Source organism: Thunnus maccoyii, chromosome 21 (genome assembly GCF_910596095.1).
Source record: "Thunnus maccoyii chromosome 21, fThuMac1.1, whole genome shotgun sequence".
NCBI lineage: Eukaryota > Metazoa > Chordata > Actinopteri > Scombriformes > Scombridae > Thunnus > Thunnus maccoyii.
The window spans coordinates 21,621,500-21,646,038 of NC_056553.1; the positions used below are offsets into that span (position 1 = coordinate 21,621,500).

The 24,539-nt window shown below is 42.7% G+C and overlaps 1 protein-coding gene across 2 annotated transcripts in view; it reads right to left on the reverse strand.

Moving 5' to 3' along the window:
* mpp7a (membrane palmitoylated protein 7a) overlaps positions 1-24,539 on the reverse strand; it is a 141,907-nt gene that overhangs the window by 16,730 nt on the left and 100,638 nt on the right. For both annotated transcript variants that reach the window (XM_042399017.1, XM_042399018.1), the window contains exons 10-13: positions 23,573-23,769; positions 22,827-22,891; positions 6,934-7,104; positions 1,623-1,703 (exon numbers count right to left, since the gene is read on the reverse strand). In XM_042399017.1, coding sequence (XP_042254951.1) covers positions 1,623-1,703; positions 6,934-7,104; positions 22,827-22,891; positions 23,573-23,769 — 514 coding nt within the window. The remainder of the gene's footprint in view (positions 1-1,622; positions 1,704-6,933; positions 7,105-22,826; positions 22,892-23,572; positions 23,770-24,539) is intronic.

The following is a 24,539-nucleotide window of genomic DNA, read 5'->3' on the forward strand; positions in this document are numbered from 1 at the left end:
GTTTTCCTCCAAGCCCCAGATGGTAACTACGCAATTACTAGTGCCATTGCCCTGCTTAAATGTATAAATCAAAAAGATTTATTTGTCCCAACATGTTGGCTGTGGGACATTCCAGAACTGCAAAAAACTAAAAAATGCTGGCAAGGCTTGGAGAGCCAGTCGTTTGCAGCAGAGCTGGATGGTGTTCAGAATTATGGCAAGCTGTCATTTGGTCCTTAAAAGGAGAGAAAGGGAGGAGGCAGCACAGGAAAAAGACAGAAAGAAAGTGAGAAGTAAACTGAGAAAGAAAGGAGAGGTGGTAGCTTGGTGCCAACTTGTGAAGCAGTGGAATGGCATTTCTTCAGGAGGTAGAAAAACGCAGTTTCCTCCATCATTCAGAGCTTGTCAGGCAGACAGTGAAAAGCTGACAATTACACAGGAGGAGAACCAAGCGCATGGGCCTTGAGAGGACCAGCCACACTGCCTGAGAGCTGCCCTGGGTGTCACTCACTGCCACAGTTACTCTGTGTGTGTGTGTGTGTGTGTGTTTGTGTGTGTGTGTGTGTGTGTCTCTCCAGACGGGACTTTCATCACTCAAACAGTACAAGCACTCTAACACAATGTGAAAACTTAACTGAAACATGTAAGGTAAACATCCTTCACCTAAAGTGATTACTTTGATTTGTTGCTAAGCAGTCACAGGGTGTACCAGGGAGCTCTGTACTCGCAATTTAATCTGGTATCTTAAGGCTTACATTTCTGCGCTTCTTGGGTGTAAATGGATTCAGAAGAGTAAAGAGGGAGGCAACATGTCCCCATGACGACACAGTTTAGTAGTGTCAGTTAATGTTTATGGAGGGTCCTTCCTCCAGAGATCAGCAGCTCATCAACAGGTGACTTAAACATATAAACTGAAAGTTCTGTAGATTTAGTTTATTAGTTATTATTCAAGATGTTTACAGCTCTTGGTACATCAGTTATACCGAGAGCTCATTTACAGTCAGAATTGTTTGTTTTTACCAAGAGAACAATTGCTCCACTTACGGAATACAGAACATAAAGCTTGTTTCTATACCAACATTTTTACCTTTTTCTTCAGCAAAAAGAAACCAGATTTAAAAATGTCTATAAAATTTAGAATAAAAGTATAAACTGGCAAATTGTAGTTTGGTGGGTTAATATCATTCCCTGACTAACTTTACATTATTTAAAAGTAGAAACTCTTCTTTTGTGCTGTAAATGTTATGCAAAATGTATCCCAAATAAATTTTGTAGGACAACCATGCAGTATAATTTAAAATCTTTTTCATTGTAGTTTAATATCTTGTTTTTCAGGATCACCATATTAGCTGGTGCAATTAAGCTGGTGCAAATGCAGCATGAGGGGGAAGCCGTGTGTCTTCATTCCCTTTAAAAGCTATTTGTCAATAAATAGCAGAACTGAAACAGTGGTCTGGTAAAAGGCTCACGGGGGACATGATGTATAAAACATACATTCACAAATACACACAGACAAACACACAGATAAGAAAGAAGAAAAACATAGAGAGCAAAGATTTGAAAGACAAATTGAATCTACTGAGAGACGCTCAGTTAATGTTGGATTTGACCTGACCTCAGTAAGTAGAATAGAGTGAACTTACGTGGGATGGTGACGCTGAAGTGTTGGGGGTCAGAGATCAACAGTTTCCTCTTAAGCTCATTCAGACCAACTCCAGTGGGTCCTGCACAATCACAAAAGCATTATGAAAAGGATGTGATGTTGTTACTGGGAATGAAATTGTGCAGACATTTTGACATCAGAGTAAGAAAAGCATAGGTGTAATTAAAAAGAATTAGAGCAACACTTTTAACAGATCATGCAATATCAAAATCATCAATATTATCAATGAATTAAAAGGTGCACTCCATTGATTTAGTATTGCACTTTCATAAAGTTGGAGGACTCAAAAGAGTCAAAAAAGAGACTCAAAAAAGAAGAGAAAAAAATTAATTGAAGTTGCAGAGACCGGCATATTCTGACTTCTATCTTCTAGTACGGGTCAAGCTCCAAAAACACAGGATCCTACATGCAACTCGATAGTACCTCTCAGTCTCTCCTTGTCTAGTAAATACCCACGGATTTTAAACTCCATGCTCCCAATTTATAATGCAGACTTTCAGTTTCAAATCTGAAGCCTTCAAGCCCAAGAGAATATGACATCATCAGAGTTTCAGACTTCAGAAAAGTTCAGAAGACATTACACAATTATTTATTTTCACAGACTGGGTCGTGCGCCTCGTAATGAGTAAATTTGAGTGAATTTGATGTGTTCAATTGCTGGAGTGCCCGTTTACACAAAATTAAATCATGCATTCAACTTTTCTCAGCTTTTCTGTTACAATGACCATGTTTAGATTACTTGTGTCGTTTGTTTGTTCTTGAAGAAAGTGAGAAATTCAGTGGTTATTTTTTTTCATAATATTATGAACCCAATTTACCACGGTGTGAAATTAATTTCATACACTATTAAAACACAATCAACCCAGTAGAAGCTTTTCAGGCACAGAGAATTGATTAAGGCTTTTAATGTGATGAAACAGCAGGAATTCTACAGTTACAGTCATCTCTCATTGCAGTTTGGCAGAATATTAAAACTCTAATATATAGTAGGTATACAGTGAAGGTAAGGATGAGTGGGAGAGGAGAAGGCAGGAGAGACTAGTGACTATTAGTGCAACTGTAACTACAAAAGAAGAGATTTAATAGCCAGCCAGCATTTGGAGATGTCAAAGTTAATCAAACTGAGCAAATTAATTTAATTTTAATATTAAGAAAAAAAAAATATGGCAGTTTGGAAACTATTTTGAACAGATATCACAAACATATATTTTATTTTTTCAAATGCATCTAGCACAGATTAAAAAAAATGTATTTTTTATTATTGGAACCTGACTTTGGTTTGGTGGAAGTATCTTTTACTTGGGAGACATTCTCCAGTGTTTTGGTGGTTGTTACCAGGGTGCTACATCATCCTAATTTGAACCAACTGGCATCAGTGTCTTCTAACAGACTGGTTTTGGAGTTACAAGTGCACGGCTGGGCCTTTCAGTGTTTTAGCACAGCTCTGCAGTGTGTGGACAGTTAGAGACAGAGCTTGATCTGGGCTCGAGATTCTTCGCATGCCTAACGTTCTGGGCAGGCACTACAATCGCATCAAATCCTATTGGAAATTCATTTCTCCAGGCAAATGTGTTTAGCAGGTCGCTCCTCTAAAACAAACGGACAATGAGTTCACTCAGCGATGCGGATTAGGTGGAAAGACAGGGAGAGGGATAAAGAGAGAGAGAAAAAAAAATGTTGAAAAACACAAGCTCTGTATTTTTTAGAGAAAGAGTGCCCCTGTTTCCTCTCATGCTATCTGCGCTGTTCGTCTACATTTCATGTGGTGTGAAGCGGGACAGATTTGTGATCCACAACCTGATAAATAGGTGTGGACAACAAGGCCCTTTTAAGCATAATCTCTGAACACTGGCAGCCTTTGCAGACAGACAAATTCACACCCCACGCTTTCCCTTTCCCTCTGCACCCAGCAACACATGGTTTGGGTCCTATTGTGCGACTGCTGTAAGTGATAAAACCTGTTTCCTCAGTGCACTCACACACTGTACTGTGAATTCAAAAAGTGAAAAAAAAAAAAGAAAATAGAGAAAAATACCCCGATTCTCTTTGGGGCCGTCGGCACGAGGCATTCTGTGGTTGCCGTCTCACATAAACAAGCACATGGCCAAGCAATGACAGCAATCAATCTTAACTGGGCAGAGTTTTTCAGTAAGGGGGAAAAAAAAGTCACAGAACCTGGGGGTTGAGGGCTCGGGTGATTTATTAAGATGAGGAAATGGAGTTCATTTTGAATTTGTTTCGGGAGCGCGCGAGGAATGCAGCTGTGCTGTTTGAACAAGGCTGTGGATCAATGTTGTTGTAGGTGCTGAAGGTGGCAGACCGTGGTAATAGAGGCTCTTTTATGAGCCCTATCACAGTGGTGCAGACAGGAACCTCCACACAAGCTTGTTTGCTTGAATCTGAGTGTGGATATCAGGGCCCGTGCACATGGGACCGACAGAGCCATTTGTGCTACTCTCGGTATGACTAACGGCCCCACTTCTGCATGCTCATAAAACCATTTTCACCTTGTACATCGCTCCCTTGCTTGCCACTTGCGATATCAATGATGCATGGCAGAAGGCCTTCTTCAGAATACCTCAGACGGCGATTAAAGCTCATTCCAGCTGTACCACCGCCTGCCAAGGGGGCCCAACAGGCCCACCACCAGGTCTTTTACAAGCAGAAGCAGTGCCCTGTGCTCCCGTTCCACCGTCTGACCTTAAATACGCCACCTCTTTGTGCATTGTTTGTTTTTAACAATGCCCTAATACAACAGCAACATTATAAATCTGAACACCACAATAAAAAGCGGCATAACTCTCCCAACTTTTCTGGACTAAGCTGCGTATTTACATTGTGTTTATGTGTTTTTCTCTCCCTCCGTCGGACTCTCTCGCTGGCCCTCTCGTGGTACTTCTGGCCTTGCAGATTGCTGTGCCAGTAAAAGTGTCAGACTTCATTACCACACTCATTAGATACGCCGCCTTTAATATCGCAAGCTTAATAACTTCCAGGCCAAAAGCAGAGCACATCGCATGCAGCTTGCGCCGAGAGGCTGAGGCCAGGCCCGACAAGGCCCGGCTCCGGGCCCCCGAGCCTCGACCCAACCTCAAACCTCCCAGCCTGCCACACATCCAGAGCAGGGAGTATTATAACACTACTCACAGCACTGGCTTCGCTGCTACCACATTTAAAAGACGACAGTGGTGCAATGTAGGAACCACAGATCATTTACAATGCACTGCTACTTCGTTTTCAACAGGGCAAAGTCTTAAAATAGAGTTCCAATTTTATATATTTGGATCACACATAAATATCCACTTAAGCATCAGTGTATTTGAAATATGTTAGGGCTAAACCTCAACATAAAAACTTTCAATTCATCAAAATCTTAGTTCAGTGTGTCAAGTTACAAGGAAATGTGGAAATCAACACACCATTTTGTCAGGTTAAATAATCAGATTTCTTTCAAAACCAGCAGCGGTTTAGTCAAACTATGCATACAGTATATAAAAATATATTTTCATTGGCTGTCTGATTTTAACTGTACAAAAACCCAGATAAGCATCTTGATCTTTGAAACGGATCTCAGACTCTGCACTCCATTTAAATGCAGGAGTTGAGCAGCGGGGTCATTCATTAGTGGGTACTGCTGACCTGAGTGACCACATGAATGAAAAAGTGCCTTGAGGCATTCCTAAAAAGCTTTTGGGAGAAGGGAGATGTTTGATATGAAAATAGTAGGGGGGGGGGGGAGTGTCGTGCTGGAGCAGAGTGGAAAAAGTGCAGGGCTGAGAGCAAGTCAGGGACGGAGGGTTGTGTCCGTTTGTGTCTGGAAGTCCTACATTACATGCCAACTTTACCTCTGCTTGGGGAAGTTGCATGAAAATTTGCAGCCAGGAATCTAAACAATACAAGCTGCTTTTATGGATTAAATAAAAGGGCAGATACTATAGCTAAAAAGCAATTTCCTCAAGTGATACATTAAGGAATGAAGTGTCTGACCCCTGACTAAAAGGAGTTAGAGAGAAAAGATTTCTAATAAGAAAAATCAAGAGTCTCTGGGGAGAAGAGGGAGCAGAGAAGCAGGCAGAGAAACATAAAGCAGATCTTTCCTTGGCCCTCCGCTTCATTACGTGTGAAATTGTCCATAGGTTGTCCTCCAAATTATGGAAGTTAATTGAAAATATTTACATTAGCATGACGGGTAGGAGAAGTTCAGAATCCTTTGTGTAAGGCTGTGACATGCTGGCAGCAAAATGGGTTTGCTAATTAGCAACATGCCTGATGAAGTCCATGCTCTGCGTGGTGTATTTAAGTGAGCCAAGGCCTAGTCAATCAGGCTTGGAGCACAACTCTGGAGAGAGCATGCGTAAGATTAAAAAAAAAAAAAGAAAAGAAAAAGAGTGTACCCTTGTTGCCAGTGGTGTTCATTTCTAGATTAACCTCACGAATGTTTAAAAACTGCTGTCAGGACATCTAAAATAGAAGATGAAGACTGGAACAGATTTGAGTTCTCATTCCTTGAGTGCATCTCTTGCCTTGATGAATGGAAATCGATTGGAAGGAATCACACTGAAAATTTTGGGAATGTTTTGTTCCATCTGTGCCTGGGACATTCCTGTCATTTTTTGTTACAAGTAACAAACCTAAAAAGGAAAATGTGGAAAAGGCTAGAGCTCACTGATGGTACAGTTGGTCCTGAGAAAGATTTAAGTCTTTACTGTTGCACCTGGCTTAGAATATTGTTCCACTGGCAACACTCGTCCTCCAACCACAAATACAGAATGAGAAACCACTAAATTCATTTCAAGACCTTGGCACGTTATAAAGCTCTTTGGAGGGCTTTGTAACACCCGCTCCTCGAGGCAAGTGTTAACAATTCCATCGGCTAGAAAAATTGAAAGGACATTGAGAGTGAGGCGCCTTAAATGAAAGTATTAAATACGACTGATTAATATGAGGTCTGCTCTGTCGATTCCACTGAGTGCTAAAAGTCTAAATGAATGGCCCAGGATGACTGCGGGTGAGTCCCCGCATTGGGAGGCTCATTTCTGGGCTGGGGGTCGTGGGAGGGCAAGGCCAGGCCACCCGGGACTTCTGGAGCTGCAAAACTCTGAGTCACAGTCGTTTCTGTGAGCTGTATGTGTCACCATAAAGGGAGGAGAGGATTTTTATTAAAATCTATGGTGTCTACGGTGCCAAGTTTAACAGCACTTGACTCAAAAACAGTGCAATGTGTGAGGTAAGCAGTGATATCAGAGTGTCATTTTTTTGATAAAGTGTTCGGCGTCCAGCTCACTACTCACCCACTAGGATCACCAGCCTGTGTTTAGCTCCACTCTGCCTGCGGTACATGGTGACCTCCTCGTACGTGGGCACGTCAGCCATATCATACATTTCGCTCTTCTTACACTCGTACATGGACTTGTTGGTCTTCTTGTCTCTCCTGCTGAGACGGAAGCTTCTCCTGAACCCAGCTGGAGGTTCAGGATGAAACAAAAAAGGAAGGGAGAGGAGACAGAAAGAAAGAAACGCATTAATCTACAAGATACAAAAAGAAAAATATGTTTGTGTCAGTGTGTATGTCTATGAGGGTGTTGAAATTCCAATGCAACTGTATGTACATATAGGACCGCAGCTGTGCACTTCGATTTATGGTCATTTCAGTGTCTTGGCAAACACCTCCACAGCTCGATGTCCAATACCTCATATTGCATTGTGCAGCTCAGTTTTATGACAGCTATCTTTGCTGTAGGTGAAAAAACGACAACGCAGCACGCAGCCAAACAGTTTCCCTGAATATTGCACTAAAACGCTTGATTCAGATTTTCCCCTGGTGACATGTAATGGGTTTTAATTTTCTTCTCGTATGCATACACACATCTCTTGAAGACTGTGGTGAGGTTTTAGGGCTTTTTACATTTGTGAAAAGCTACACAAAACATTACTAGATGTTTTCTCAGCGGCTGTATTTCCTTTTTAATCAAGCTAAGAGTGACTCACCCTTGTTTTATATTTGTCTGGTACCTTTGGAATCTTGTGACTTCAGAAGCCAGATTTCTGCTGAGAGTTCATAATGAGAAGCGAAAGAAACAAGATATTCTTTCAATATAATTCACTGTTACAGCATGTGAATTTAGTGCTAGTTTGTTAATGATTGTTCACATAACTGTCAGGCTATGATTTGCAATTCATTCAGGTTACAATCTCAGATATTAGTGAGGTCTGTGAGTGCAACGCCTATGTATGTGTGTGTCATTTAGTGTTCTTTGGTTGGCTGGCTGCCTTGTCCTGTGCGTGTGGGTCACTTTACATCATCTCTGATTGGTTTATGGTGTGCACTATGTCCTCAGATTGCCGCTACAAAGGCTTCTTAATATACCAATCCAAGAGTAAGTACGCCTTGATCTTATGATCTACAACAGTATCAAAAAGAATATTTTCCCCCTAATTTGAGGACCACAGTTTCATATTTATGACAGATGTTGCTTAAACCTAAAAAGTAGTAAATCTCCAGAACCCAGGATGTCCACTATTCTATTTCTGTGTTTGCTCATGGGTTGTTTTCAGCCTTCTCGTTCATTATTTCAGCTTTTAATCAATAATTAATGAACTCAGAAATATGATGCAAGAAGATGTAAGATTAAAGTAGCATGAAAATTATGGACTGAGAGGAAAATCAGGAGTTGAAACAATCCCTGATACCCACCCCCTTAATATTTTCCACAACATTTTCAAACCACTGTGGGGCTGTGCAGACATGCAGCAAAGAGAAAAGAGTCTGCATTCTTCTCGGCTTGTTCTTTTCCAAACAGTCCCTTAATAAGGGATGGAGCTATGGACCTATGCTGAGTAACAAATGAAACACACTGTAAGTCACTGGAGCAGAAGAATAATGTTTTTGCATGAGCCTGTGTATACGAGTATCCACACGCGCCAGTGTACTGAATATAGTATTACACTGAACATTTAGGGCAGACTTTGTTCCACTGTGGGCAAGTTGTGGCTAACGTTGTCTGTGCCATTTCTCCTGTGGTTAATCTACTCATTCAGCACCCCCCCCCTCCCCCCACCGAGGGAGCATTACCTCCGCCACACAGTGGAAAACATACACCGCTCATCTGCATTTCTCCTGTAGAGAAATCAAACTGCAACCAATATCCACAAGGTTTGACATCATTAGAATAAACATTAAGACTACAATCTTAATGATATCCTGTTGAAAACGAGCGGTCAATTTTCTGAAAGTTCATCCCCGAAAACCCCACTTTGGTCAGTCATTTATCCCAATGTAAACACACAACTGGCTAATTAGGCTTAACTAATACTATAAAAGTCATTAATTCTATCTGTCTTGGGGTCTGACAGGCTGCCACCTCATTGGCTCAGGGTAAGGCAAACCTCTAGGTAGACAGGTGCACAGGGTTTTGTTACAAGTCTCAACAGTTAATATAAATTGCCATCCCTCAGCTGAGGGGGGGGGGGGGGGGGGGGGGGGGGGGCTAAGTAATCTTGTGCCCCTCAAAATCACTTAAACCCTCCTAGACAGCTCTATCCAAATAATGGAGAGAATTCTCTTCTTTTCCCTGAGCGCTGCCTGAGGGTAAATAAATTAAAGCCTCATGCAGTGGTGAGCAGTACCATCCCTCACCTTCAGTACTGATGGAGAATGACAGAAGGATGGAAATTAATTAGATCCAGAATTAAGAAATGATTCAGGCTCTGTTGAAACAAAGGAAGTTGGCCTGTTTGGCATAAAAAGCATCAGTTATGTTGGAAAACCAACATGTTTGTCACAAGATGATCCAAGTATAAAGGTTACTGTTAGAAAAGGAATGTATGATATGTGCAGCACAAAGATCCAATATCTTTTTAATAGTGTGACAGGTCAAATCAAATTTGTTGACAATAGTTCTGCTTTGAATTTGCCTGGAATGAGAACTGAGTAGTGGCAGTGTACTGATGTGTTTTTCTGCAAAAGAGCGTTGTGTGTCTTGGGGTATGGAGTTAAAGTTTCCTTGCTTAAGTCCCCGACCCACCCACACACGCACCTCCTAATGGTGTGCACCAGGCCGTGACTGGGTAATCGCCAGAACTGCAACTGAAAACTTGCGTGTACGCATGCGCACACTTTTTCACTTGCTCTCCCTCTCACACAAACACACACAGACACTTCAATTGAAGGCTTTTTCAGTAAAACAGAAACATGAAAAAAGTGGAGGAAAAAAAGATGAGCATATTTGATGCAGTGTAAACACAAGCAGTGACTATGCACACACACACATACACACACACACACACACAGACATGAACACACAATTGCTTGGAAGTCGCCAGTAGTCCTGCAAGCCCATTTTCCAGTGTGATAATATCTTACAGCCACGTAGGAAATTCAGCATGTGCGTAAAGAAAGCGCCTGGAGGCCTCTGCAAACTGTGAATACAAACTGCCCACTCGGACACTAACATCCTGTGAAATGCTACTACCCCACACCTGTAAAAGAAATGGCCACAACTGTAAAAGAAAAAAAAAAAAGGTCAGGGCAATAAGACAAATGTTCCTAGAAAAATTAAAAAAAAAAAAACAGATGACTCAAAAAGACTCAAGTCATGCATTTGCCAATGCGTGTCTGAAAGAGGAGAAGCCTGAGAACAATACAAGCATCAGGTCTTCCAGACGTCACGCGTAGGCGATCAGCGCGATGACAACACAGAGAAGAAAGAAAAAAGACTGCCATTTTCCCTCCAATCAAACTTCATTTTGTGTAGAGGGGGAGAGAGAAAAGTGCAGTGAAGCTAAGAGGAAAAGGCTCATAGTGAAACCACCTGTTGCAAGGCCCCAGCGCAGTGAGGGCCGACGTGTAGGCCTAACTACAGGAGACTCTGCTGACAGCTCCAGTGCCATCCTGGCTCTGCCGCAGGGGGCCCTCTCTCCTCAAGACTAATGGAGACGACATCTATGGAATTAACCAGGCATGGCAGCTGGGGATTAAGTGAGCATTGCACTCTCGGCTCGATGCCGCACGCTGCGGTTTAACGCTGTAACACTTAGTCCCGTTCGTGGGCACCAAATGTGGGAAGCATTACCGGCTCTCTCGGCCTCATTATGCGTGCCCATTACTGGCTCGCTTGGAAGGGATGAGGAAGGCGCATGGTAGGCAACTAGCGAGGAGGAGTACGCTTTCCACACTGTCAGCCATTATTACCCCAACAGTGAATAAAAGGAAGTGTGTTGCTGGTCATAATGACAAAAATACAAAAGCCTGGGGTTGACGGAAGAACTGCTCTGCTTGATTTATCACCAATTTGCTTTTCTTGCATAATACAGGGAAACATGCTAGACTTTCATGGCCAAATATGCTTGGATTTCTGGAGTTTTGACATTACTGTGAAGACAGATGTCGAACGGTGTCACTGTGGGCCAACATCATGGACTGTAAAATGCAGCTGGAGGATTCAAGAAGGAAGAGGAGGATAGGAATCAGGAAAGGAGAGGAATCAGAAGAGGATTGGAATTAGGAGAGGAAAGGAATCTGAAGAGGACGGTAGAGGAATCCGGAAAGGAGAGGAATCAGGAGAGGAGAGTAATCAGGAAAAGACAGGAGAGGAGTCAGGAGAGGGATCACTAGAGGAGAGGAATCGGAAAAGCAATCGCGAGACGAATCGGAAGAGGAGAGGAGAGGAGAGGAGAGGAAAGAAGAGGAGGATGCTGGACGGATAGCAAGGGAAAAGAAGGAAGTTGACATATCCAGACTGAGAAGTGTGTGTCCTTCAAATACTCCCATCTCTCTCCTACAAATGCTAACAGGCATCTGTGAAAATGGTTATAGTTCAGTCATAAAGTGTGCTCCGTGGCTGATGTTAGGATATTTGATTGTATGAAGTGTCTAACTGTTTCTGGTACAAGATCTCAGCAGCATACACATATAGTATGTGACCCAACGTTTAGGGATGTTAACAAGCAAATATCAGTTTAACTGCAGCTGAACTGATGTACGTCACTCTTCTCCCAATGAAACGAAGGAAAAGAGAAAGTTTGTTGGTGTGACATTTGAAGTATGTACGTGTAACAGTCCACGGTGGTGAACTCATTAGAGTAATATCTGGGGAGAACACATTCTGGGAGTAGTTTCCACTGCCCCCGCACAAAGCATTTGGAAAGTGGTACCCAACCCAATTGTTACAGGCTTATACGGTGGAATAGTGCTCTAGACCTTTGGCTGCAAGAGGTCCATTTGTGTCGAGTGCTATTTGTTTTTCCCCTCCGTCTTATCCCACAGCTCTTTGGGCTCAGGAATGTCTCGTCTCAAAACGATGCCTGATGCCTTATGTGTTGGCAAAAAAAAAAAAAAAACACTCACACACGCACACAGAAGTACTTCTGCTTCTACTGGAGTCCTTGAAGCCGCTATCAACATGCCAAAAGGGGCCTCTAAGTGCCAAGAGTACTGAGGCTAAATGCCTGCTTTCCTGTTTGTCTCATCAGTCTGATGTTCAGACAGAGAAGATGCTCTACAACAAAGCCACAGTGAAGGAAATTCCATGTCTCTTTTCCAACTCTTTAAACAACTGGAATGGTTGGTTGCTAAAGCTGATAAAAGCACACCTGTCAAGCCAGTGCATATACCTTGCTCTGATTTTATCCAAATGTTGGATATCCATTAAAATGCATATCACTGCAATCTTATAAAGTGAAGTTCCTCTCTGTTTGGACTCAGATTGGGGGAAAAACACACTAATCCAGTGTATTGGCTCCTCCATATCCACAACTATTGAACCTGCAACCTGATGAACTCATCTCATTTTGGAACTGGAGCGTTTTTTATTTCAGTTTATAACACTTCTCCACTTTTTTCCATAACTTGGATGTAATTGGATTGTGAGGGGCTGATGGATATCCCAGCCCCCATTTGTTCAGCTTTAACTGATTTGGAGCTTCATGCTTGCCCACCACCCATCCATCTTTCCTTCTGTATATTCAGAGTGTGACTTCTGGTATTTTTGGGGATTATGATAGAGATGTGAAACGTCACTGTGTCTTGGCTTCCATATGACAGTGCAGGTGTATAGAATGTCTGGTTAAAGAGCTCTAATGGATAGCAGGAAAGACATATAATCTCTGAGTGCATCTTCTTGAAATGCACACTGGGTGTCAAGCCCACTCTTTGTTGGACGCAAATTGAAGTCTCCAAGCAGTGCTTTCTAGAAAGGCCTGATGGGAAGGCACCATGGGACACAGTTTTCCTCCTCCTATGTTGGGCTTCATTCTCTGGTCTGCTGGCTCTAAAATCAAGCAGCATCTCTAGGCGCAGGAATCTGCTCGCCCCCGAGTAGTGCTCGAGGATCGCTTTTGGCAATGGTCGCTACAGACGTTGCATCACTGAGAGAGGCATGAAGAGAAAACAAACCAAAAACTAAGGACAACAACAGCCTACCCCCTCCCACCGCCTCCTTTATTTCCCCCATGCAACCTCAGTAGCATTGCAAAAGCATCTGTAAGTTCTAGGATTTCAAACTGTTAGGGACGGGCCAACTCTAAATCATACAACCACATCCAACAGGCTGAAAAGCCATGCAGCAAGTACTCTCATAGAGAAGATGTTATTATAACTCACAATTTTTTTCTCTCCTCCTCCTGAGGTTCTCTCATTTCAGTTAAACCTCGTTCTGGGCTGCTGGAGTCAAGAAATTCTGCTAACCCGCTAGAGTGCTGGATGTTGTTTGGGTACTGAGGAGGAAAAGGAGAGGCTGAGGTCATTGACCTCATGGAGGAGGCAGGGTGACAGTGAGGGCAAGCCTGAAGGGGACAGAGAGGAGTGGAAAAACGGACTGGTGTTTGGCATAGTTCAGCACTGGGAAGTGACCCTGATTGAGCTTGGCAGACATGGCTCAAACTTAGTATTTATAAACTTGCGTGTGCACTGGATATCCTGTGAAATCTGGAGTCTAAATGGTGTAGTGTGCAAGGAGATTTCTGAGGCCAGTTCACCTCTTGACCTTGACATCTGAATATAGACAGAAGGGGAGAGAGAAAGAGAAAGAGATGGACGTACAGAGGAGTTGTGTATGAGCCAGCTAGAACGGCCTGTGGTCCTGCAGAGGGACGATACCTTATGATTTGTCGGGAAAATGACAGTGGTAATAAAAACATGATGGGGGAACATTTTCTGTACAAGACAGAGAATTGGAAGCAGCTCTCTGGAAAGGGTTGCAGAACCAAAGCGGGCCACGGTAATTGTCATTAAGTCTGACCGGGACCACATCAACGAAGCCGGCCCTCGGCCGGACCTCCAGAACAAAGCATGGAAAACAAGCCGTCCTTTTAACCCAAATCCATCCAGAACCATTCTCAAAGATGTCTTCAGACCCACAGCAGAGACAGAACAGGATAACTACTACATTCTGCAAATCCATCACATGATCTGCCAATACACTCATGCTGTCAGCAAGGGAGCAGAAATAGCACGCTGTAGGCTAGTGTACCACTACAGAACTACTCTTTGTGTTTTAACATGGGAATCAAAGTTGAATCAGTTACACCAAAATCACTCTGGGCTTTAAAAAATATACCCAGTACATTATGAAAAACATGTAACTATTTCTCAGTGCAACAAAGCACAGACTATTAACAGATGGTCTATGAAGGAAGGGTTAAAGGTCAAGGAAGGATAAATGGAGGGGTAACATGTCTAACACAGTCTTGGCCACTGTCTTCACAGTTAATGCATCGATGAACCAGCCACGTCGGGAGGGAGGAGGACAAAAGGAGGAGAAGAAGACAACATCTCTCACCTAGGTGGAATCCGCTACTATAGTCAGCGTCCTCTGGTGATGAGAAGAGAAAGAAAGGAAAAGCCAGAAGAGAGGCACAACATCATGTTAAAAGAGAATAGTCAGAGATGAAAGCACAGGCACCTAACCCTCTAAACCGTATATTGGAAAGATGAAGCTAAATGTAAAAGGACAAATCTGTAGAAATACACATAAAACATACATATACAGTACAAAAGACAAATCAGATTTGTTTTTGGTGTTATTTGTGTTCATGGAGAATCAGTTAATTATATTTGACTTTGTCCAAAGTCATAGCCATTGATGTAGTGGCACTGATGTTAAAGAAAAGGCTTCCTTCTTTAATTTTCTCTGAACAAGTCCCATTGACTACTTAAAAACAACATCCTGCAAATAAAGATTAGAATACACTGAATTTAGTTTTACTCTCCACTACATCCTTGGCCATTGCTTTGGATGTTCTTTGGAAGTCCATTAATAATTCAGTATTATGAGTACATTTGGCAGACATAAGATTACTTGAGGTGTACATGTGAAAGGATGATTCTCCAGAAGATGTCCACTCTAATGAAAATGACAAGTCAGATGGTGAAAGATGAGGCTTTAGACAATGCAAGAGCCAATGATCTGCTAATTCTCTGCAGTTTTTAGAGGAGAAATTGACAATGACATCTGAAGTTCCCCTTTAAGATATATTAGCTTTGACATGAGAAGACAGGCCAGATGAAAACAGGAAGGGTGGAGAGCAGAGGAGAGAGGTAGACCTTCCCTTACACACAAATATTATGAGGGGGAACCAGTCACAAATGGTTTTACAGTTTGCGTGTTGCGTCACTATCAGCAAGTGACCCATCAGTAAAGTCCTATCCAATGGGGGATTTCAAACGAGAAGTACCTTCAATTTCCTCAGCTGTGAGAAGCAGCAAAAGCAGCAAGGAATGGAATCGAGTCAAAGTTAGAGAAAGTGTTGGATTACAAAAAAGGACGTTGAGAGATGAGATGAGACAATAAGAGGACACCTACCAAACTCTACAGCCACATCATCTTAGAAAAGCAAAACAAAAGACAAACAAATGACAAAAAAAAGAGTTAAAATCTTAATTGCCAATATAAAACATCCTAAATTAAACTCTAGTCTAAGTTGCTTTGTGTTTCTGTTATACTGTACACTAGTACACAATATTATGACAATTAAAACATTGTGAGTTGAGTCATTTTTCACACAAAATTGAAACTATTTCATTTTGTAATGTTTGTGAAAAGTGCTCAGCTCCACTACTATGCAAATACATCTATCAGTCTACTTGTATCACTTTTGTCTAAGTAAAATTACTATATTAGTTTGAAAAAAAAGAAAAAAGGCTACACTTAGTAAGGTCCACTTACTAGCTTTTTCAAAACCTTTCACCTGCATCTCACTCTCTTCAGCAGCGGATTAAATTCAGGGTTTTGATTGATCTCATCACATGTATGACCACCATTTATCAGGTAACCAAAGTTCCACATTTACAGTAGGTCAGGTGGTGATAATGGAGCCATCTCAATGACAACTAAACACATTCCATCTGCTGGTGAAGACCATGAGATGCAGCCGAAAGCAGAAAAAAAAAATCAGTAACTGCACCTTGAGTTAAGATTTTTTTTCTTTTTGTCAAACTGCTATTTCCACTTTCAAGAAGGAATTTTCACGCTCTATTAAATTCATGCTAAATGTTTCTACTGTTTCTGTTTTGATAGAGACATTTATAGACATCGTTACCTAGTGACACACAGTCTGTGGTACATGTCTGTGGTGCATCCACTGTGACTTCACAGAGAGAAAGATATTTAGATTCAAAAGCCTCAAAAGGGCTACGAAAAATTGGTTCATACCAAAATATTAAAGTGAAGGGCATGTGTTATATATTGAAGCATTTCATTTTCATTTAAGCTAACTTTTGAAATGACTCCAGATGTTTAGAAGTACCATCCAAACAGCTTTAAGATGATAGTTTTAAAATGGTAGCTGAGGCAGAATCTGTGTGTATGTGTGTGTGTCTATGTGTGTGTATGTTTAGTTTAAGATGCCCTGAACATTTGGAGTCACTTATAGATGCTTCCTCCCCTTCACGTGTTCCCATTTTGGCCAAACAGGGTTAAATAAAAACATAAAGAACACCATCTACCACAGTATGGGGCTTGCCTTACAGTACCGTGTTCATTTCCCAGAGCACACCGCAGCTCAGGGAGATGTTGCGTCACAGCCGGAGCTAATGACTAGCCAAAACAGCAGTCAGGACTGATCACTGCAAAGGTTGTTTCATGCTAGAAAAACGTCAGGCCTGAGAGCGGTGATTGTTTTGAAGTGTGGAGCCAAACGTGTCTGCCTTTATCTGACATCTTGTTTCACATGTTAGTGTTCACGGCAATGTTCCTACTGATGTTGCCCTCCTCCCATTTTAACGTGACATTATAAGTTGAACCAGCACCTAAAACACATTTTGGGAAGGATGAGAGGTAATTGGAGGGGGAAGACAGAGGGGAACATGAAAGAGGAAAAAACAAGGACAATATGAGAATGATAAAGGTATCTAAAATCCTTCCAAGTGCTGCCATTACTACACTCTGGAAGGCTTTCATCTGGTGCCTATCTGCCATAGGAATGGTTCGCATTGCTTAATGGCCTCGTATTGCAGCCTTGTACACCAACATTCCTATTCTAATGAAACACCATGCGATAACACTGTAGAATGTAAATCGACAGGACTCGACCTATCTGAGAACCCTTAAAAGGTGGATGTGTACCCTTTGAGTTTCTCAGAGTGCATTTCACCCGCCTGCCCAAAGAAACATTTTGAGAGCAGTGAGAATAAGCTGAAGTCATGCTTCTGATGTGAGTATATTGTATGTGGACAGCCAGGCCTGCAGTGATGGTGGCAGCCAAGCCTATCATTTAGTGAGCACAGGGAGCCATGGCCGCCCGGATTGCGGCCACAGACTTTCTCAGACATTCTCAGCGTGCAGTCAACCAGTCTACCATCAGCCAGCTAACCAGCCTGACTGGATACATCATGGCCGACTCCCCCCCCGGTAAGGGATGCACGCTTAGGGGTATATCACATGTCGTCCACATACCAAAGAGTCACCACAGAGGATGACAGAAAGGGTGAGATGAGGGTAGTGCTGGAATGAAGGGAAAGGATAGATGGCAAACAGAGAATGATGAGTGGATAGTTTGTTAAAGGATAATTCCTGCTTATTTCAACTTGGTTTTATTTTCATAGTTTTGGCTGATACGTTGTACTCATCAATGTAATTTTTAAGATTTGGGAACATGACAACATCTCAACTAAGTCTAAAGGGGAAAGAAACATGAGCAGTCTGACAATCAGACAGGTTGTAAACAAGTTAAAAGTTTAGCCAGATTATCTAAAGCAATTTATTTGAATGTAAAACCAAAAGAAAGTACACTCAAAATGTTGGTTATAATCCCTCATTGGACAAGAAAGTTGGTCTGTAAACTGTGATGGATGTTTACAAGAGACTGTTTCAGTAATAATTTTACCGCTTGTCCTCGTTTTCTCTTCCAAATAGGTTTGGCTAACCTGGGAGACGGTGACACTTATTGGTTGTTTGTTGGACTTTTAAGTTGGGAACTTGAGTGATTTTAGACAACCCTTTAGATAAGCATAAAATTGTTGATATCTTTGCTTTTTACATGCCGTATGGGGCTTTTTGGATTACACCTGGTTTTGGAGTTGCGTGGCTTATACTGTAAGCATGGTCAACCATCCAGCAGTTTGTCAGTGCTGCAAGACTGCTAGATAATCTCTAAGCTATCCCCTTACGAGGGAGGAAGAGACAAAGGAATGACCCCTAGTCAGCACCCTGTAAATAGGTCTGAGTTATGGGCTGATGTCACCCTCACAGCCAGCCAGCATACAGATGGCCTTCTCCTTGAACAAACTGGACGCTGTCACTTTCTCTCTTGTTCGCTATATCTCTCTCTTTTTTAAACAACCAACATGAGACCAGTGGAATTTTCCAGATGACACAGAATGAGATCTTTGTCATGCATCTTTTGGCCTTCAAACGTAGAGATGATTATTCAAAGTCCGGATAAGGAAGTGAATGAAAGACAGAGGAGAGCTGGTCTGCATTAGGAGGCTGACTTTATATATTATAAAATGTTAACAGTAACTCTGCGTTGCTATACTGACAATCAACCAATACGCAGGGACTTTTAAAGTGAGGGGAAAAAATAACAACTTGATCTATAAAACTTTAAGGGTGGTCTCTGAACAGGTTGTCTGGGCCTAACCTTTGAGAACATAATGGAACTTTTCCCCTGCACCCATTGCGCTTCCAAATCTACTCCCCTGCCTGTAAGCGTTTAAGTTGAAAAATGAAATGGACGGATAAATCGAACACAGGGCCGGGTTCAGGGCCACTTAAGACCAATCTCGGGCGCCATTTCGAAATGGTTCAGTCGTTCAACTGGAGAGGCAGCGGGAGAAAGAGGGATAGCTCTGTAATGCATAGAGAGAGATGTAGAAAGACCCCAAGGTGAGCGATAAGTGTGTCCACGTGTTTGGCAGACTGCAAACCAAACCAAACAATCAGACAGCAGAGAGGTTTGCATGTCAGACAGAGGAACAGACATGCTGTAAGAAAGCCCAGAGAGCCGTCAGGATGTTCAGAGAGAGCAGATGGGGAGGCTGGAGGAGAGCCAGCTATCAATGGAAGGGAGCTGGGGGGGTAAAAAGAGAGGAGGCAGGTAGGCCATGTTGACACTATAAATGTAAAATAGCTGATCTAACCCCTGTAGCCGATTAATAATTGGCTTAAACAGGGCATCTGATGGCACTTAAAACATCAGTTTCATAACAGACGAATCCTTCTCAAAAAGAAGCAAGAGCAACAGTGAGGAAAGGGATTATTTATATCTTGCAAATGTTAGGCGTAAATGGACACGGTTAAGCAATGCGCGCCGCAGCCCCTCGCCAACACCAATATTGTTCCAGCCGACGGAGTTCCCGGACTGGAAAGAGAGAGAGAGAGAGAGAGAGAGAGAGAGAAAGAGAGAAAGAGAGAGAGAGAGAAAGGGACCCCCTCCTCAATCACCACCTCTGTCCTCCGCTTGGTAACAGTGGGGTCTCCACGGTATCCTTCAATTAGGTTGTAGTTTATGGCCCCGGGGCCCAGCCAGGCCGGCCTTGTGCGGGGCCAAGATCCAAGCTTTGTCTCCCTCCATCTCTCCTGACCCAGCCACCACTGCTCCACAGGGCCACATCTGCTACTGAATGTGACCCCTCCACTGTTTCCCTCTCCATCTATTCCTCCCTCCATCCATCCATAACCCCACTTTATATTTCTGCATCTCCTCTTTTCAGTTTGGAGTTTCTTTTACTCCCTTCACTTTTACTCATACAACTCATTTCTTACACTCCGACTGGATCCAACATTTTTCTCTAATTGAGTTTTTTTTTGTTGTTTTTTTTTTTGAACGCCGGTAAAATGTGTGTGTGTGTGCGTCTCACAGTGAACAGAGAGTGAACTGTTATCATTCCCCAGTTATTCATCAAGTCCTGAGAGGGCCATGTCAAGGGACTTCCTACTACTGCTGCTGCACACACAAGGCAAGTGCACACACACAACTAATCCTTACGGTATGTATGACATTAGGAAGAAAGCATTGCTAGAGCTCAAAAGGAGACTTATGTTCCTTTGGTAGGGGCCGCAAAGGACTCTACAACATTTTACACCTGCCCTCTGTGCATAGACAGGGGGGTTACAAATCCCATAAGTCATAAGAGGAACTGGGCCATTAAAATGAAATAGTAAGGGAACAGTACAGCACTGTCTGTCGAAAACTTTTTAGCAGGCTATTTTTGGCCATCCTGCACCATGTATGCCAGTATGTGGTTGAACATAACCAGGAAATGACAACATCCATAATTCACCCGAGGGCTTGAATCTGAAGTAAAAGAGCCTAATGCTAAGTTTAGAGGTGGTCAGCGTAGCTCTGTTGGTTATTTCAGAGCTACATATTGAAAGAGTCACATTACATTAAGGGCTCACCGCCATGTTGAGGGAAACAAGTAGTCAAATGGACATGTCCGTCTCAAAGTGGTAATCTACAGTGAAAAATATGGGCAATAAGAACTAGGTTTAGGTTCAGCAGGGTCGTTGTGAGACCAGAGCAAACCTATAAAACCATTTCTGCTGAGAGTTCATGTGTTTGGTATATGCAGAATGCATGGAGGGAGTCAATCTGTGCATTGCAGAGGACAACCTGTGTGCACTCATTAGGGTAAAAAATCTGGCTATGCACATGAGGATAAGTGTGACTGACAGGAGGCAGAGAGATAAAGCAAAGTGAGTAAGTCCTGCAGGGAGGCAGTAATAGCTCTTCTGAGCGACCACACTTGAAGGGAGAGACATGATAATTGTTTAATATGGGGATAACAGTGCACATTTTCCGAAAGTTTCTCCAGGAGGGTATTCATAGATTTACACTCGTTCGTACACATGAAAAGTGACAGAAATAGTTGTGTAACAAAATGAAAAGAACTTGAGAGAGAAGTTCAAACCCTGCTTACTTTCTCAACTCTGCACACCTGGCGTGAATGTCGGATTGTGGGTTTTGGAAAGTACAGAAATTGTTGGATGCCCTGATGCAGACATCGGCACTTCTATTAGGAGTACATAGAGCCTTAAGTGTTCACTTTTTTTAAGACATTTGTTGTCCATCAAATAAGTGATGTCAGTAAACTGCAGACAAAAGTCTATGTGGGTCCAGCTGGCCCAGATTTTCTATAAGACCTGCAGCAGTTATTGGCAGTGTGGGTTCTTCTTCCATGCTTACAGGGAGGCACACACAGTCATATTGCAAGTTATTATGCAAGCTGGATAGCCTTCTGTTAGTGCACTGGAGCTCACCATATACAAACCAAATTGCTATGTGGCAGCTGTTTGTAAATCATAATTTATGTATTTGTCATTCTGAAGCATCATGCCAGTGAATTTCTTACAGAGCTTTCTAGTCAGGTGCGGCAGAGAGTCCAAACAGTTGTGGTGTACACAGCAGCCTGAGCAGGTGGGAGCTAATATCAAGAGGCCAGGGTTGTATAGACTTCTACTGCTCACTTCACAAACCTACATCTCTTACTGGTGAGAGTGAAGAAGGTGAAGGCTGAAGGTTGTTAAATGCTGTTCCTGTTCCCGTGGATCAGTTGCTGGCTTCTTTTTGATAGCAGTTTCATATTTGATTTGATTGATTCATCACTTCTTAAGTGTTGACAACAGTTTGTATCAGTGACCATAAAAGACACAAGCAAATCCGAGGTCCCGAATTTTCAACTTTCAATTTGGAATTTCAATTTAATCTTTTTAAATGTAATCTGTAACCAGTAGCATCATAAATCATAAAACAGTGGCCTTGGTCATTCTAATCTTGACAATAAAGTCCATTGACCCTTACTGACACCATTAGATCACCTACTGTTTGGAATTGCCTTTTACTATAGAGATGTCTTTCATTTTCACTGTATTGGTGCGAATATAAACCCATTTTATTTTCCTCAGCCTAAAACCAAAGTATATATGCCATCCCTAATAATATTTGCAGCAGCGTTTTTCTTGTATAATCTGGTTTATGTCTTTTGTATTAATTATGAGGCACACAGCAATCTTTGATTTATAAGGGCAATTTAGCTATAATCCTCCCCATTTCCTGATCGCCTGCAACCGGGCTTGTCATAGCACATTTCTGCTATGGCCTGGCTAGATTGGCCAGGGTTAGGGTTAGGGTTGGGGTTACTTTACAGGCTCACAAATTAAGGTACATAAATGTGTTCCACAGAGCAGCACTGAGCCTCTATCACATCTGTGAGTCTAGTATCAGATCATTAATCTATCATTAGACTCTCTGAGATGTGGAGAGGTGAGTAGGAAGGGTAGGCTGGCTGGTGTTTTGGCTGGAAGGTGTGAAGGCTCGGAGAGTTTTTCCAGAGGGCAAACCTCCTCTTTCCTCCCATTAAAGCCCCTGCATGACTTAGACCACATCAACACATGGAAAGACAGAGGGGGACAGAGGCAAGAGAATCTGGCAAGAGAAGGAAAGAGAGACTGAGAGAGTGAAACATGGAGCAGACGGGAAAATAAGGAGGAAGGTAAATCCAGACACAACACTTCCTCTGATGACAGGCGTGAAGCAGTGCAACCGTACAGCAGCGAGCGGTGGCCTCAGAATGCAGAGATGAGTATGAATCATTCAGCAGTTGTCCTGGTTAAGATCTTTGACTTTCACTGTTTGTTAGCTACTATGTCTTCGCCTGTATCACCTTTCCCAAGCCCACACACCTGTTGCACTGGGTTGTTGTGTCCTGGTTTGTAAGGACCTATTACAGCTGATAATATGTGCTTACATGATCGTCGGCTAGATGCCCTCTGGATTGGGAGAGTTGCAACAGGTCGTCGCAGTGCGAATCTCCTGGATGAAGAGAGAGGAGAATAAAGAAAGAGAGGAAAAGAGAAAGGTACAATAAAACCATCAGTTTTCATGACCGCATGGGGAATAATAAACACTCCCTGCAAAGCTAGAGAGAAACCACTCTTCAATATCCACCAGCTTCATTCTTTCAGAGTGCGGTGAAAGAAAAGAAGGGAGATGAAGGAGTGCAGAAGTGAAGGAAAAACATAACACTTGCTGTTGACACAACTTAAGGTTTAAATCTGAATGTTTGTGAAATGAGTGCTGTTCTCTTCTTTTGCTCTCCTCCCTCCCTCTTTTATGTGTGTCTATTTTTCCTCCTCGGGTGCTCTTGGATGATGCCAAGAAACTGCCCCAGCCTCCCGAGCTCTGTGTTGCACATCAAGTGCGGCCGTCCGAGCGCACACTGATGTGCGATTTTCCATCCACTTGCCGTCCAAAGTGGATCGGTACCAGCGCTATCATTTTCTGTCATTACTCATTTCGGGCCAGACATTGTGCGGAAATCCAGACTATTTTGGCAGTGTGGAGTAAGAAAAAAAATTAGAAAGGGGGGGGGAGAGAAAGAGAAAAAGAGGGTGAAACTTCTGTGACTGTGACAACTGTAAAGACAGTTGGGCAAGCATTGGTAAGAAGCAAAGGTAGACAGGAAAGGTTGTTCTAGTTGGGGTTGTGCCTTACCTCTCCTGGAACTGTTTGGACGGGATTAGGCCGGCACGGGGATTGGCTTCCCCCTCATGTTTGGCTTGCCACCAGGTTGCATCATCTTGGCTCATGATCTGAAGAATGGAGCCCTTCTTGAAGGCCAGTCCAGCCTCCTTACACGGGATGGCTTTGTCGTCTTTTGGATCGTAGTCAAAGAGTGCCCTCACAAACACCTGGACATAGAGGAGAGGAGGGGATGGGAGGAAAACAAAGAGCTGGTTTGAGGGCACAGCAGGACAAAGCAACAGTTCACTGTAAATTACCTTTCCCTCCATTGCATGGAGTGTGAACTCTAAATCATTGTTATCACGGCAAACACGGAAAGTGCATCACCAGCGCTCAGGGTGATTATTCTAGAAAGGTCAGCGCAATCACAAATTGAAACCTGCGACTTCTGGCCAAGTTAGTATCTCCATGTTGCTCCATCAACACTTAAGATGGACTAAGCCTTGTCACAGTCTTCCAAGTGTGGTGAGATTTAACATCTCGTGAGTCAGACTCCAGCTGGAAGTGCTTTGTTCCACCCGCTGACTTTCTCTAATTCTTAACAAAAACTAATATCAGTAATCTTTCCACACTATGGAACAAACCAATGCCGAAAAAAAAAGAGGTTGTTTTCTTTCTTTAAGGAGTTGCTCTAATTCGCTTTGGCATTGGGGGTGGGACACACCTCATCAACACAAAGGAGGTTGGACCTTGTAGTGGAAAAATCTCTGACATCTTTTCCTGTTGGGGGCGGCAAGCTGCAACCTAAAGCACCTTGCTGCGTCCTCTGTCCAAATTGAGTGCTGTCATGATGAGTTATCACTCCTGAGATACCTCAGTACATGTGGAAAAAGAGAGAGGGAAGAAAAGTGTACATGTGTGAGAGAGAGAAAACGTTGGAGAGGGAGGGAGAGATTAAATTTTTCGATGTCTTACTGATTTAAGGAGTGCTTTGTGC